At 47.6% G+C, this 15,996-nt stretch overlaps 1 protein-coding gene across 2 annotated transcripts in view; it reads left to right on the top strand.

Moving 5' to 3' along the window:
* The window catches only part of LOC148502732 (transport and Golgi organization protein 6 homolog), a 110,289-nt gene that overhangs the window by 43,277 nt on the left and 51,016 nt on the right, over positions 1 to 15,996 (top strand). For both annotated transcript variants that reach the window (XM_088449379.1, XM_088449380.1), the window contains exons 8-12: positions 2,658 to 2,770; positions 3,290 to 3,466; positions 5,770 to 5,893; positions 7,108 to 7,296; positions 7,380 to 7,511. In XM_088449379.1, coding sequence (XP_088305505.1) covers positions 2,658 to 2,770; positions 3,290 to 3,466; positions 5,770 to 5,893; positions 7,108 to 7,296; positions 7,380 to 7,511 — 735 coding nt within the window. The remainder of the gene's footprint in view (positions 1 to 2,657; positions 2,771 to 3,289; positions 3,467 to 5,769; positions 5,894 to 7,107; positions 7,297 to 7,379; positions 7,512 to 15,996) is intronic.

The following is a 15,996-nucleotide window of genomic DNA, read 5'->3' as shown; positions in this document are numbered from 1 at the left end:
TTCTATCTATCTATCTATGTATCCATCTATCTATCTATCTATCTATCTATCTATCTATCTCTTATAAATGATTATATTGATCTTTTATCATAAACTAGTATGCCCGTGGCGAACATTTCACCAATTTGAGCCCAGAACACACATTTGGAAAATGCTTTGGTAGATAATGGCTAGTTCATATGTTAATACGACGGAATCGGGTAATAAAAGACGTGTGTGAAACATAACCGCCTAAGCCAAGCCGTTTTATGGTTTTTGGTGATTTTTTTTTTTTTTTTCAACATTTCGCCAATTTGTAAGTGTGATGATATACAGTGGGGCAAAAAAGTATTTGGACAGCCACCGATTGTGCAAGTTGTTGCACTTTAGAAGATGAGAGAGGTCTGTAATTTCCATCATAGGTACACTTCAACTGTGAGAGACAGAATCTGAACAAAAAATTCCAGAAATCACATTGTATGATTTTTAAACAATTTATTTGTATATTCTTGCTGAAAATAAATATTTGGACACATACCAGCCAGAAAGAATTCTGGCTTTCACAGACCTGTTACTTCTTCTTTAGGAAGCTCATCTATCCTCCACTCGTTATCTGTATTAATGGCACCTGTTTGAACTTTTTAACTGTATAAAAGACACCTGTCCACACCCTCAAACATTCAGACTGCAACCTCTCCACCATAGCCAATACCAGAGAGCTGTCTAAGGACACCGGGGACAAAATTGTAGACCTGGCTGGGATGAGCTACTCGACAATAGGCAAGCAGCTTGGTGAGAGGAGATCAACTGTTGGCGCAATTATTGAAAAATTTAAGAAATAGAAGATCACTGACAATCTCCCTCTACCATGGGCTCCATGCAAGATCTTACCTTGTGGGGTATCAATGATCTTGAGATTGGTGAGGGATCAGCCCAGAACTACACAGGGAGACCTGGTCAATGACCTCAAGAGAGCTGGAACCACAGTCGCAAAGGTTACCATTAGTAACACACTACGTCGTCATGGATTCAAATCCTGCAGTGCCCGAAAGGTCCCCCTGCTTAAGCCAGCACATGTCCAGGCCCGTCTAAAGTTTGCCCGTGACCATCTGGATGATCCAGAGGAGGATTGGGAGAATGTCATGTGGTCAGATGAGACCAAAATAGAGCTTTTTGGTATAAACTCCACACACCGTGTTTGGAGGGAGAAGAATGATGAGTGTCATCCCAAAAACACCATACCCACTGTGAAGCATGGGGGTGGAAACATCATGCTTTGGGGATGCTTTTCGGCAAAGGGGATAGGACGGCTGATCCGTATTACGGAGAGGATAAATGGGGACATGTATCGTGACATTTTGGGGAAAAACCTCCTTCCCTCAGTAAGAGCATTGAAGATGCAACATGGCTGAGTTTTCCAGCATGACAATAACAGCAAACACACCGCCCGGGCAACTAAGGAGTGGCTCCGTAAGAAGCATTTCAAGGTCCTGGATTGGCCTAGCCAGTCTCCAGAACTCAACCCAATAGAAAATCTGTGGAGGGAGTTGAAAGTCCGTGTTGCCCGGCGACAGCCCCAAAACATGACTCATCTAGAGAAGATCTGCATTGAAGATTGGGCCAAAATACCTGCTGCAGTGTGTGCAAACCTGGTCAAGAACTACAGGAAACGTTTGACCTCTGTAATTGCCAACCGAGGCAAAGTATTGAGTTAAACTTTTTGATTGTCCAAATATTTTTTTTCCAAAAAAATATAAAAAATAATATAATAGAATAAAATTGTTTAAGAATCATACAATGTGATTTCTGGAATTTTTTGTTCTGATTCTGTCTCTCACAGTTCAAGTGTACCTATGATGGAAATTACAGACCTCTCTCATCTTTTAAAGTGCAACAACTTGCACAATCGGTGGCTGTCCAAATACTTTTTTGCCCCACTGTATTTGGCTTTGGACTCCGTTTCCAAGGGGTATTGCACGCTGAGCCCCTGTAGATGCAAATGATAATGCACTTTTACTTCTACTCACCGTCTCCCAGTCTCCCGCCAATCAGCAGCTGCCGGGAGCTCTCGTGGACAGCAGAGTAAAGAGGTGTTGCTTTCGAGGCGTAAACCCGATGCTGATTGGTTAGGAGTTGCAAGCCTAGAATCGATGTGTTGGAGAAAGGTGATTGAAGAACGCCCCCTACGGCAGCAGCCTCACGTGCTGTGCAGCCCGTGCGCCCTCCCTCATTATGTAATAGCTACGCCATTCAGTCAGCCGGCCAATCAAGAGCCGAACTGGGCAGAACGTAAACTGTGTCCGCACATGGCTAGAGCACCGGGTCCGCACATGGCTGGAGCGTCTGGTCCATGAGAGAGCACAGACCACCAGTAGTGCGTGAGAACATCAGCTGGCAGTGGTCACCCCTATCCTGCTTCCCTCGAATAACTGTGCCGGCTCTGTGTTCTGGTAGTTTTCTTGACTTTTCAGGTTAACTATACCAAAGAATTTATTATGGGTTATTTTTTTATTTTTTTTAATCAAATTTTATTAAGTTTTATTCCAAATTCTGTAATTTATTGCTGATTGAAGATACGGGGTATGGTAATGGAGGGTACATTGTAGGGAATAGTCACATAACACCATTATGAATGCAGGCTGTCCTGTGCTCTTCATCGCTGGTCCTGTGATTTGCAGGTGTTTGTGGTTGGCAATGACGTCACATCCACCTTGTTGAATTTCACCAGACAAGTCCTCTCCGTCATTTTCTCCACATACTGTTTCTCTCGGCAGAACGCCTCCCATTTACGGTAAGAAAACAGCCAAAACTATTTTATAGCAGGTAACACCCAGATACTAGTTTATATTTTGTAGGTCCGATATCTACATGGGCTGAAATCCGGTGGGCATATGCACACGTGCAGGCGTTACTGCTGTACCTGTGTGAGTGGGTCGGTTACAGAATTTTCAACCATGAAAGTGGATTTAAATGTAAAACCACCTTAGATGTGATCTTAGCGGAAGGCATACAAATAGTACAACAAAATCACAGACATATGCATGTAGAAATGGATTAATATTAAGAAAAAAAAGCCACATTTTAATAAACAGTGTATTGGGTGACAGTTGGAAAACTTACCCTGATGGGAAGTTGGGTCCAAACAATAGTTTGCTAAACTTTGTCCCATTTGTAATGTTTGTATGGCTGATATGTATCTCATTTGTAATGTGCCATTAAGGAGCAGAGTTCTTGTGTTTTATAAACAATTTTTACAGTGTGTTGGGATTTTCTTAATTCTTTTTAACCAATTCATGCCCGCTGCTCACAGCTCTCCATGCCAGGACGTACTGCTTTGGTTCCTAAAGAAGTCCGACAGAGACTCGGCAGTGGCAGCGCTGGCAGGACTGAGTGGCATGGAAGCCTCCCTCCCTTCTCTGCCTCACTGCTGTCACATCAAGCCAGGGAGCTTGGGCGGAGCCCTCATCATTGTACGGGAAGACCAGAGGTAAGAGGTATGGTCATTGTCACTGCTGTTACTCACCACTAGATGGCGCTCTAATTTACCAAACTCCAATGGGCAGCAAAATGAAAGTTCTGCTAATATTAGGAGCTTTTTTTTATTATTATTTTTTTTAATTGGCTGTGTAGTTTCAGGAAAAAGAGATAATAATATAACACGCTAAGTATTAATCCTAAATAACAGCAAATACTCAGTATGACAAAGTATTGATTGTATTAAACCCAACTGCCGTCATATACAGCCTGTTACCCGGGACACAGAGTGCATCGACTTAAACCCCACAAGTAACCCCAATGCCCCCCATACAGCACTTCTGTGCCCACAGTACACAGCCACACTCAATTAGACTGATTGATTTAATTAGCAAATCAAATTAGAAATGTATCTAATTTATGGATGAAGTTAGTAAAACATTTCAATATTGTTAAAATAGAAACTAAAAATTATTTTATGCTGAGATTTTCTTTCTGTAAATATCTGATTCCCTTTGTGTCGCTGTGTAATTCCCTAATCTGCTGACTCCATTGTGTCTATCTGTGAAGTGCTGCTCTTGTCTGTACCTGTCTGTCTGATCACCCTTGTACTGTGTAATGTTGCTATGTTCCTCCACTGTGCGGTGCTGCCGAACCCTTCTGGCACTGATTAAATAAAAGCTAATTATATTTTATTTTTTAATGAATGTGGATTTATATATATTCCTGTCTTTATTCATTTGCTGTAGAGGTTTGGTCTCCTAGGTCTCCTCTTCTGTCTCCTATTCCTAATGTTAGCGGCTCACATGCAGATGAGCGACAGGAGACAGATTCAGCAGGCATTCTAATAATTATAGGTACAGATCTACCCAGCTACATCTTTGCCGCTGGCGCGGCTGATCGCAGGTGCGGGGAATCACATGGCGTGATGCGTGTGCACATTTGTGGTGCGATTAGCCACAATGTAACTGGGCGCATCAGTGTATAATAGAACACAATGCACCAAAAGTATAAGATTCAGCAAATAAATTACCAGTGACTAAATGCAGTTACTATAAGTTACAAGCGAGGTAGCTTGGAGTGTACCAAGGAATACACTGGATGTATTTAATTGTCACCAATTACTCCTCGGTATGCTCCAAGATTACTCATATGTTCATTAATAATATTATTTACTTAGAAGTAATTCATTTGCTATATTGTATATTATGTGTGCCTTGTGTTTATCAGAAACCTATAGATTAGTGAACAAGTTTTTACCTTGTACATAAGTAATTGTACTTTTTATCGCATACATCTACTACAATAGCAGAGCGCTCGCTCATCCCTCTTGATTATCATATTTGTATAGCACATGGGTACGAATAGCCCATAGAGAGAAAGCAGCTCACCCCCACTAGGATCTAACAACCCCCCTCGGTGAGGAGGCCTTCCCTCCATTAATGCCCAGATTTATCAATGAGTGATGATCTTGTTATCACTCATTACTAATCTTAAATGGTGCTCCAACCAATCAGCTCCTGTCATTTCTCAAACACATGACATTTGGGAGCTGATTGGTTGGAGCACCATTTAATATTAGTATCTAGTGATAACAAGATCATCACTCATTGATAAATCTGGGCCTCAGTGTTCTAATAATGACTTGTGCTATTGTTCAACTGTGTGTCTTGAAAACCGATGTATCTATGCTGCAGATCTGTTGGGATATGAAGTCTGCCTGGCATGGGGGTACCCTCACACATTGTTTAAGAAACTGTATATCCCAAGTCTTTTCTTTTAGTGCTATCAGTGGCACCGCAGACATTTGCTAAGCTGTTTCATATCTGTAATACACCGTGTGATGGAGACAGCTCATTCAAATGCAATTATATGCAGTGACAGACAGACAGTGTACATGAACTTGTGAATGGAATGATTTGCAATGTAGGCACTCAGTAAAGCGCCAATTCTATAAATTAGTGGCGTGCAGGGAAATTTCATGTCACCTTGGCGCTAAGAGAGGGTGAGGTTTTGTTTTTGTAATGATGCAATTTTTGCTATAGTGATATCACAATTGCAAAACAAGTTGCCATTTGAAGGACAATTTTATACATTTCAAAGCTGTTTTAATATAGGACAGTTTCAGTGTTACTTTTAATTATTTGCTGCTCCTCAATTTTTGCAGTTCATGTGAATATTATATATGTCCCTCAATGTGTCATTTATACCATTAGTACGCACGCACTGCAGTACACAAGTCTGTGAGGCAGGGAGCGCCACCTCTTACTAGCCAGCCTTATATCCTTACCCGTCTCATCTGACTGTCTCTTCCAGTGACGATGACGCTCTGTATGACAAGGTCTCCTGGGACCAGTGGAGGGTACACTGTTTGGTGGATCTGCTCTCTGTGAACCCTCATACCGGTCTGGCCGCTGACTTCTTCCTTTACTGTCTCAAGGTAACTGTGTAGAATTTTCCTCCCAGCTGAGGTTCCTGTAAATGTCTATAATATACTTATCCATTCCTGTGTTATTACATATACAGTAATTGTCAGACACACGTATGTTAGTAAATGTGTACAAGTAACATTATTTCGGCATGTATAGTGGATTATTATTATTATGAAGTCCTAGATTGCACATTACAGAATTCTGATGTGAAAGTTGTTGATGAAATGATTTATGTAGGTTGTCAGAACAAATGTATCATAGACCCCCTCAGCAGACTCAACCATTACCTGCAGCATTGTTGCCGGCCCCCAGAGAAGAGGCAGCCTCTCTTTGAATGTCCGTTGTGAAACTTCTGAATCTAAATAGAGTAGTTTCACATCGGCCATCTTGGATTGAAAACGAGGCTCACTCTTCTCTGGGAGCCTGCAACACCCGGGAAGAGACAGTAGTGACCGCCAACCTGGCCACACGCCCCGTAACTCAACTGAGTGAGGGGGTTAGTGTATGTCCTGGGGGGTGGGGATGGGAGCACAGATTTTTATGTCCAGTGGGTGGGCGAGCGCGGAGACTGCATGGCTCTTGCAGGGGTGGGGAGAGGAATTGCGGATTATGTATGTCCAGAGGTGAGGGGTTTGGGGGGGGGTTTAGTGGAAGAGCAGATTAGTGCATGTCCCGGGGAGGTAGATTGGGTTAAGTTATGTCTGGGGGTGGGGGGTCACACACACCACTTGCTGTTTGTCTGTGCATGCCTATGGAATATACAGTTACAGAATCAATAGTGGCTCATTCCATATATCTGAAAGTTTCTATTACAGAGTCACTGACTGGTGTAATACGGCTTCTCATAAAACAGAATTAACTGGCGTATAACTCATGTAGGTCATTATTTTATTACTTCTACAGACAGCACGTATGACTTTCTTACATGGAACTCTACATTTTCTCTCTACTTTGTTACTGTGTAGCTGGCCGCACACTTTCACATTATTTTTGCGACAATATTAGCCCTAATGTCGCAGAGCTGTTACCTATATGGACCCACGAACGCGCCATGAAACAATTGATTGTAGTCAGTTCGGCCATCCGTATCCGCTAACAAATTAGACACAGAACTATATCATTGGTGATCGGCCATCGGGTCTGATTGCATGCAGCCGCCATTCGACTTATCAGACTGATTGCCCGGTTTCCTGTACTGATGGCTGTCTCTGGCCCTGTGTAGAAGCTGACCCCCATTACTGAAGGAAAGGAAGGAGCAGACCATAGCACAAGTCCAGGTGATAGCCTCCAGGATATGGAACAGAAGCTTACACTCCGTTATCAGACTCAGGAGAAGCAGCTCCAGCTCCTCCAGGTTCTCTCCGTGCTGTGCGAGAGGATCTCAGACTCCATTTTCACAGACGTCAAGCAGGTGAGGAAACAGCCTACTCCCACCCCCCCTACCCCACAATATCGCCTTTATGTTACATTTCACACCTCAATGTTTGTGCACAGGTGGTGGAATTCGTAGTGATGACGCTAGAACGGGCCTGTGCCAGCCTTGCCATCTCGGAGGGAGGCACTGTGGCATCGCAGACGCTAAGTATGGCCATGGGACTGGTAGCCGCCATGCTGGGAGCTGTTGAGGTGAGCATAATAGGTAGTCAGTGCGCGGTAGGTTGGGGCATACAGTGGTTGGTTAATCTTATTAGTGGCTGGTGATGAAACTTCATTCACAGTAAGAGGAATGAGTCACATGTATTATGGCATGAGCTGACAGGATCAACACTTCCGCTGATCACCTTTGTCATGGGAAATGGGTCATGTTAACTGTGTAATTACTTCCCTAGGTCAGCGTTACAAACATTCACAGGGTTTTATGCTATGTGTCATAAATTTCACTATTGCTAATACCGAGTTGCATTATGGCTGTTGCTTTTGGCAAACTTTGTATTGTAATTTGGATCACCAAACCTCAATACTGGCATCTCCATATAAGAACCAAGATGGTATATATGTTACTCAGTGTTACCCTGACATTGTATCACAGCTCTGTCCTGCTAGGATATGGGGCAGGCCAGAAAGCTGGGACTGCAGTCATTTTACTGTCCCTGCGCATTCCTGTCAGCAAGTCTTCCAAGCTGTCATTCACTCTTATCTGCTCTAACAGCTCCTTCCTCCAAACATGTCACACATAGACTGTTTTAACAGGAAAGGGTCTAACCAATATCTCCCTTACATTTTATCTGTCTCTGTGGTTAAGCACAAAGATGGTATCCTACATGATCATCACGGTGAGCTGGACGCATGGGGGTTCCGGACTATAGATAGACAGTAAAAAGGTCGACAGTGTCTAGATAGACACCAGATGTTAGATAGTCAACAGGGACAAAAGGTCGACACACTAAAGGTCGACATGTACAAATGGTTGACAGGGTCAAAAGGTTGATATGAAATGGTCGACACATTATTTATTTATTTTTGTTAGGTTTAGGGTTAGGCACTTACTGGAGGGTTAGGCACTAGAAGGGACGGTTAGGGTTATGCACCAGGAGGGGGAGGGTTTGGGGCTCAAAAAAAATCATGTTGACTTTTTTTTGTTGACCATTTTCATGTCGACATTTCGACCATGCCGACAATTTGTACCTGTCGACCTTCTTACATGTTGACCTTTAGTGTGTCGACTCTTTGTCCCTGTCAACCTTTTGTCCTAGTCGGCCTAGTGACTGTCTAACATCTTGTTCTATCTAGACACTGTCGACCTTTTTACTGTCTTATCTGGTAATCCACACCCGAAGCATGGGTCAGTGTGTTGTACAATCAGAAGATCAGTTCTGATATTATTTATATATGAAAATGTTGATTTTTGGGATAAATTGGTCCCTAACATGACAGCTGTTATTTGCAGCAGTAACATGCCATACTGACCGTACACTGCAGTGCTGTAACATGCCACACTGACCGTACACTACAGTGCTGTAACATGCCATACTGACCGTAGACTACAGTGCTGTAACATGCCATACTGACCGTACACTGCAGTGCTGTAACATGCCATACTGACCGTACACTACAGTGCTGTAACATGCCATACTGACCGTAGACTACAGTGCTGTAACATGCCATACTGACCGTACACTGTAGTGCTGTAACATGCCATACTGACCATACACTATAGTGCTGTAACATGCCATACTGACCGTACACTGCAGTGCTGTAACATGCCATACTGACCGTACACTACAGTGCTGTAACATGCCATACTGACCGTAGACTACAGTGCTGTAACATGCCATACTGACCGTACACTATAGTGCTGTAACATGCCATACTGACCGTACACTGCAGTGCTGTAACATGCCATACTGACCGTACACTACAGTGCTGTAACATGCCATACTGACCGTACACTACAGTGCTGTAACATGCCATACTGTCTGTACACTACAGTGCTGTAACATGCCATACTGACCGTACACTGCAGTGCTGTAACATGCCATACTGACCGTACACTGCAGTGCTGTAACATGCCATACTGACCGTACACTATAGTGCTGTAACATGCCATGCTGACCGTACACTGCAGTGCAGTAACATGCCATACTTGACCGTACACTGCAGTGCTGTAAAATGCCATACTGACCGTACACTGCAGTGCTGGAACATGCCACACTGACCCTACACTGCAGTGCTGTAACATGCCACACTGACCGTACACTGCAGTGCTGCAACATGCCACACTGACCGTACACTGCAGTGCTGCAACATGCCACACTGACCGTACACTGCAGTGCTGTAACATGCCACACTGACCGTACACTGCAGTGCTGCAACATGCCACACTGACCGTACACTGCAGTGCTGCAACATGCCACACTGACCGTACACTGCAGTGCTGTAACATGCCATACTGACCGTACACTGCAGTGCTGTAACATGCCATACTGACCGTACGCTGCAGTGCTGTAACATGCCATACTGACCGTACGCTGCAGTGCTGTAACATGCCATACTGACCGTACCCTGCAGTGCTGTAACATGCCATACTGACCGTACCCTGCAGTGCTGTAACATGCCATACTGACCGTACACTGCAGTGCTGTAACATGCCACACTGACCGTACACTGCAGTGCTGTAACATGCCACACTGACCGTACACTGCAGTGCTGTAACATGCCATACTGATCGTACACTATAGTGCTGTAACATGCCATACTGACCGTACACTGCAGTGCTGTAACATGCCACACTGACCGTACACTGCAGTGTTGCCAAGGTAACTGAGCGCTGCCCTTCTGGTCCTCTACATCATGGAGGCTCTGTGACCGGCGGTCGCAGCATAAAGCAAGGTTGGGGTAATGTGCAGATGGCCTTCGCTGGCATCGAGTGACTGCAGGTCCCCCATGGGTTATAATATGTGGGCGGCTGAGCTGGGAGGTGCCCGTCCCCTTGACCGGAGCTCCCCGGGTGAGTTACAACGTGAGAAAACCTACTCTATATTTTGCCAAGCTGCATTAGATCACAGGTACTAGCAGTGGAAATGCTCACTCCCCATATATACCATACGTACATTTCCCAGGGAACTATTTGGTAGCCCAGACACAGTACAATGTCCCTTTTTAAAGTGCAAGTGGAGCCATTATGGAAGGAGCCATTATTCATGACAATGCGACTTATCCGCTAGCTAGGAACGCCGTAACCTGATACAATAGCTGATATTTTATGAATGGCTGCAGGATACCAGGTGATGGCAATAATCAAGGCCCAACCCTTCAGTAAATTGGCACAGCACAGGCACACAGGAGCCTTCAGAGTGCTGGCAGAGGAGCTAATTACAGCTAATTACAGCCTCGCCTGTAACTCCGCCTGAAATCTAGATTGTTGTGTGTGCTGAGATTTAACCACGTCACGGCCAGGGCGAGGAAAGGAAACCTCTGTACTGATCTCTGGCTCCACTTCATGTCAGAGTCCTGCACATTCCACCAGCCCTCCAGCTTTGTAGGTCTATCCAGTTACATGTGTGGGCATGGAACCTCTGCCCGGAGCATGCCAGCTTGTCTACCTGCGAGTGCTTCATTCTGTGGGGAATGTTAACCCCCGCATGTCCAAGCAGTTGTGATGATTTGTATGTGAGCGGTAAAGCTGGCAACAGGACAGTTAGTCCTCTTTCCGTAATATCTTATCCCCTGTCAAAACCTTCATATAAACAGTGTTTTAATAAGGATTGAATGCAGTACATAAGACCAGATGGGGTTTCTGCTCCGATATCTTCTTGGGCCACAAACCAGGCAGATCCTTTCGTCTCATTCTGAACCTGAAGTCCCTGAACATCCAGCTTCGGATGGGCTACGTCAGGTTGGAGTTTCTGAGGTCCATCATAAACTGCTAAGCTAGCACACCTTCTCGGGGCGGGATGTAGTTTGGAAGCCGACGGTCTAAATGCCGACCGCCGGCTTCCAGACTTTCTAATCCCGGCGTGGTACTAATGACAGGCGTCAAAAACTCGACGCCTGTCATTAACCAGACGCCGGAAGACCGGCGCTCGGCATTCCGGACGAAGGTAAGCCGGGCGCGGCCTGCTTTTAGGTTTAGGGCTCCCAGGGTGACTTAGGGTTAGGCACCCCTGGGAGGGTTAGGTTTAGGCTAGGGGAAGGTGGGGTTAGGGCTAGGCACCCCCCGGTGACTTAGGTTTAGGCTGCGGGGAAGGGGTGGTTAGGTTTAGGCACCCCTAAGGGAAGGTCAGGGTTGGGGGGGGATTTAGGTTAGCTATACTTACCTTAGGGAGGATCGGGATCTTCACCCTTGTCGGGCTGCTGCTGTCGGAATTTGAACCATGCGGCCGGCGGTAATACCTACTACACCCGTTGGGGCAACTTTGGGAATGTCCCCAGTGTTCCAATGACCCCCACGAAGATGAAATAGAAACTTTGATTTTTATCCCAAACCCTTTTCTCCGAGTGGACTGTGGAAACCCATCCTTTCTACTTCAGGGTCCTTAGGGGGTCCACAGAGTTGACCTTGGGGTATAGCTGGATCTGGATCCACGGGCACCACACAGTTAAAGCTTTGCTGCTCCCAGGATGCACTTGGGTCCTTCCTCCTCTATACCCCGCCCCCGAGCCACAGGCACCTCAGTTTTAGTTGGTGCCCGGCCGGAGTCGGGTCACCCTGGGCAGTGGGGCTGCATAAGCTTTATTTTTATTTTTAAAAAGAAGATTTTATTTAATTATTTTTTTTTACTTCTTCAGAGCGGCAGCATCAGACTGTCCATCTGGACGTCCACGCTGCCGCTCCAACAGACCCGCTGGCGCTGCGACGCCAGTACTGATCTGGGGATCGCAGTGGGACCTCGGAGTCAGTACTAGCGTGGCTCCGGGACCTCCCACTGACTGCTGCCGGGTTCTACGGGGCCAGGTAAGCCGCGTGCAGCGCTTTGCGGGGCTTACGCATCTGGTGCAGTCTCCTCCCGGGTCTCAGACTATGGGTCCTTATGCGGGATTGCCTGTATACATGCAGTCTCCCACGGTGACGCAGCAGTCAGTGGTACCCTTTCAGGGGTATCCTCAGACGGTACCCCCTCCCTGGGTGGATGTCCTCTCCAGCTCTGTTCAGAGCCTGGCGGCCTCGTCATCGGCTTTTCAGTCAATGTTGCACAGTGATTTGCCCCCAAAGGCGTCCAAGCGACCCGTGTCGGCTTCACTGGCGGCGCAGTTCACGGACGTGTTTTCGGATGACGGAGAGATCCACGAGGACTCTGACTCGGATGCCGGGGCCCAGGAGGTGGAGGCTAAGTCCTCCATTAATGTGCTGGCTTTGGTTAGGGCGGTGCGGGCCATCCTTCATATAGAGGAGGAAGTATCCTAATTTTAAAAAGGCCAAAGTAGCTTCGACTGTTTTTCCCCTGTCCGACCAGTTGACGGATCTTATGGCGGGGGCCTGGCAGTTGCCCAGCAAGAGATTCCAACCGCAGAAACGGTTGGCTTCCAACTTTCCTTTTCCTGAGGCTCATTGCAGGAAATGGGAAACTCCGCCTGCGGTGGATTCCCATGTCACCCGCTTAATTAAAAGCGCTACGTTGCCTTTGCCGTCGATCTCCTCTCTGAAAGATCCCACGGACAGGAAAGTGGAGACTTGTTTAAAGTCTATCTACTCACTCTCTGTCGCTGTGGCCCGTCCGTCCATGGCCATCTCTTGGGTGGCTAAGGCCATCGAGAGCTGGGCCAACGTTTTAGAGGATACCTTTCCGGATGATGCTCCGGATATCCAGAGAGCGTTGATAGGACAAATGAGGGATGCGGCTTCCTATATTGGGGAAGCATCGTTGGATGCAAGCTTGCTGACCTGTAGGGTATCGGCGGTAGCTGTGTCGGCACGTCGGTCCTTGTGGCTGCGGTCTTGGAGAGCTGACGCAGACTCCAAAAAGGGCCTGGATGCCTTACCTTTTAATGGAGAGTTGCTTTTTGGTCCAGACTTGGACAAAATAGTGAATACTCTGGCAGTCTAACTCAGCTTTCCTCCCTTCGGCTTCTGCACCTACCAAGGTACGGAGCTCTGCCTTTCGGGTTCAGGGCAAGGCCAAAGGTCAGTCCTTCCCGAGACAGTCGGCGACCAAGGCCGCTTCTAAGCCCAAGAAGCAGGCCTGGAGTGCCAGGCGCCCTTTTTCCAAGGAGGAAGATAAACCTTCTGCCTGATGGGACGGGCCTCCCTCTGGGGGACCCCAGAGTGGGAGGCAGACTTCTTCAATTTGCCCAGTGCTGGCACAATACCACCACGGATGCCTGGGTTCGAGAAGTGGTCTCCCAGGGGTACGCCCTGTCTTTTCGGCACAGACCGCCCCACCAGTTTTTCTGCACGAGTCCTTCTCAGGACAAGACCAAGGCTTTACAGATCCAGGAGGCTATAGAGTCCTTGCTGAAAGCAGGGGTCATTGTTCCCGTTCCTCAATCACAACGAGTGACGGGGTACTATTGTACTCTGTTTCTGGTGCAGAAACCCAATGGTTCTCATCACCCTATTCTCAATTTGAAGTCTCTGAACAAATTCCTCAGAGTTCCCAAATTCAGGATGGAAACGTTACGTTACATCATTCTGGCGATGGAACCTGGGGATTACATGGTGTCCCTGGATATACAGGACGCCTACCTCCATGTTCCGATAGCACCTTCGCACCAGCGGTATCTGAGGTTCGCTATCCTTCAGCATCATTATCAGTTCCGGGCGCTACTCTTTGGTCTCTCCACGGCACCGAGGGTATTCACAAAGGTTATGGCAGTCATGGCCGCACATCTTCGGAACCAGAATGTACGGCTGCTGCCGTATCTGGACGACCGCCTGTTGCTGGCGAGCTCCCCGGAGGTACTGCTTCAACATCTCCACCTGACAATCGCTTGCCTGCAAGCGCACGGGTGGTTGATAAATTGGAGAACTCTCCCTGATTCCATCGCAACGGATGGTTCATTTGGGAGCCCTGCTGGATTCTCGTCAGCAAAGGATCTTCCTGACTCCGGAGAAGATCTCCTCCTTCCAGCTGCGGATACGCAGTTGCCTGAGCAGTTGCCGCCTGTCGGTCCATTCGGCTATGACAGTTCTGGGGTCCATGGTGTCGACATTCGACATGGTGGAATTTGCCCAGTTCCATTCCCGGCCCCTGCAGGGGCTGATTCTATCGGAATGGAACGGGTTACCTCACCGGATCCATTCTCAGATGCTGGTGTTGTCCCCGGAGGTTCGGAAATCTTTGGCTTGGTGGCTTTAGACAGCTCATCTAGTCGAGGGGCGCCCCTTTTGGATCCCGGACTGGGTCCTGCTCACGACGGAGCAGGGGTTGGGGGGAAGTGACCGGCTCGTTGTCACTTCAGGGTCGTTGGTCTGCGGAAGAAGTTCTTCTCCCCATCAACATCCTGGAACTGCGGGCAGTATACAGGGCCCTGCAGTCGTCCGGCCCCGCTCTTCACGGAAGGGCGGTTCAGGTGCAGTCCGACAACGCCACCACGGTGGCATATATCAACCACCAAAGAGGAACTCGCAGTCGGGCAGCGATGTAGGAGGTGTCTTGCATCCTTGCTTGGGCGGAGTGCCACATTCCAGCGATCTCAGCGGTGTTCATCCCCGGAGTCCTCAATTGGGAGGCGGACTTCCTCAGCCGTCACGACGTGTATCCCGGGGAATGGTCGCTTCACCCAGAGGTGTTTCAGCTACTCGTAGACAGATGGGGGCTGCCGGAACTGGACTTGATGGCCTCCCGTCACAATCACAAGTTGCCCGTTTACGGGTCAAGGACAAGAGACGCAAGCGCATGTCTAATGGACGCGCTGTCAGTGAAATGGACGTTTCACCTGGCGTATCTGTTTCCTCCGATATCCCTACTTCCTCGGGTCCTGCGGAAATTCAAGCAGGATGGCGGCACACTCGTGCTGGTGGCTACGGCGTGGCCCAGACGTCCTTGGTACTCCGATCTGAGGAGCCTCTCCATCGACGCTCCGTACCTTCTTCCTCAGTGTCGGGGCCTGTTGTCTCAAGGGCCCTGCCTTTACCCGGATCTGGGTCGGCTGTCTTTGATGGCGTGGCTCTTGAGACAGCCGTCTTGAGGTCTCAGGGTTTCTCCAGTTCGGTTATTGGTACGATGCTTAGGGCACGCAAGCCTGCTTCCGCACGGATTTCCCACAGGGTGTGGCGCACTTACTTTCAGTGGTGTGAGTCCAGAAGCTATGATCCTCAGGTGTTCCGAGTTTCTAGAATCTTGGAATTTCTTCAATCAGGTTTGGACCTCGGCTTACGCCTTGCCTCTCTGAATGTTCATGTGTCCGCTTTGTCCGTGTGGTTCCAACGACGGATTGCTACCCTGCCAGATGTTCACACCTTTTTCCAAGGTGTTCTCAGGATCCAGCCTCCCTTCGTGCCTCCTGTGGCTCCTTGGGACTTGGCGGTGGTGCTACGGGTCCTGCAGGGTCCTCCTTTTGAGCCTCTTGAGTCAGTGGAACTCAAGTGGCTGACGTTTAAGACTGTTTTTCTCCTGGCAATTGCTTCTGCCAGGAGGGTGTCAGAATTGGGGGCGCTTTCCTGTCACCCTCCTTTTCTGATTTTTAACCAGGACAGAGCGGTGCTCCGCACTCGTCCTGAGTTTTTACCTAA

Source organism: Taudactylus pleione, unplaced genomic scaffold (assembly GCF_031769625.1).
Source record: "Taudactylus pleione unplaced genomic scaffold, aTauple2 ptg000484l, whole genome shotgun sequence".
In the NCBI taxonomy this organism is placed as follows: Eukaryota; Metazoa; Chordata; class Amphibia; order Anura; family Myobatrachidae; genus Taudactylus; species Taudactylus pleione.
The sequence above is the reverse complement of the archived record's forward strand: the minus strand, read 5'-3'. Positions and strand labels throughout refer to the sequence as shown.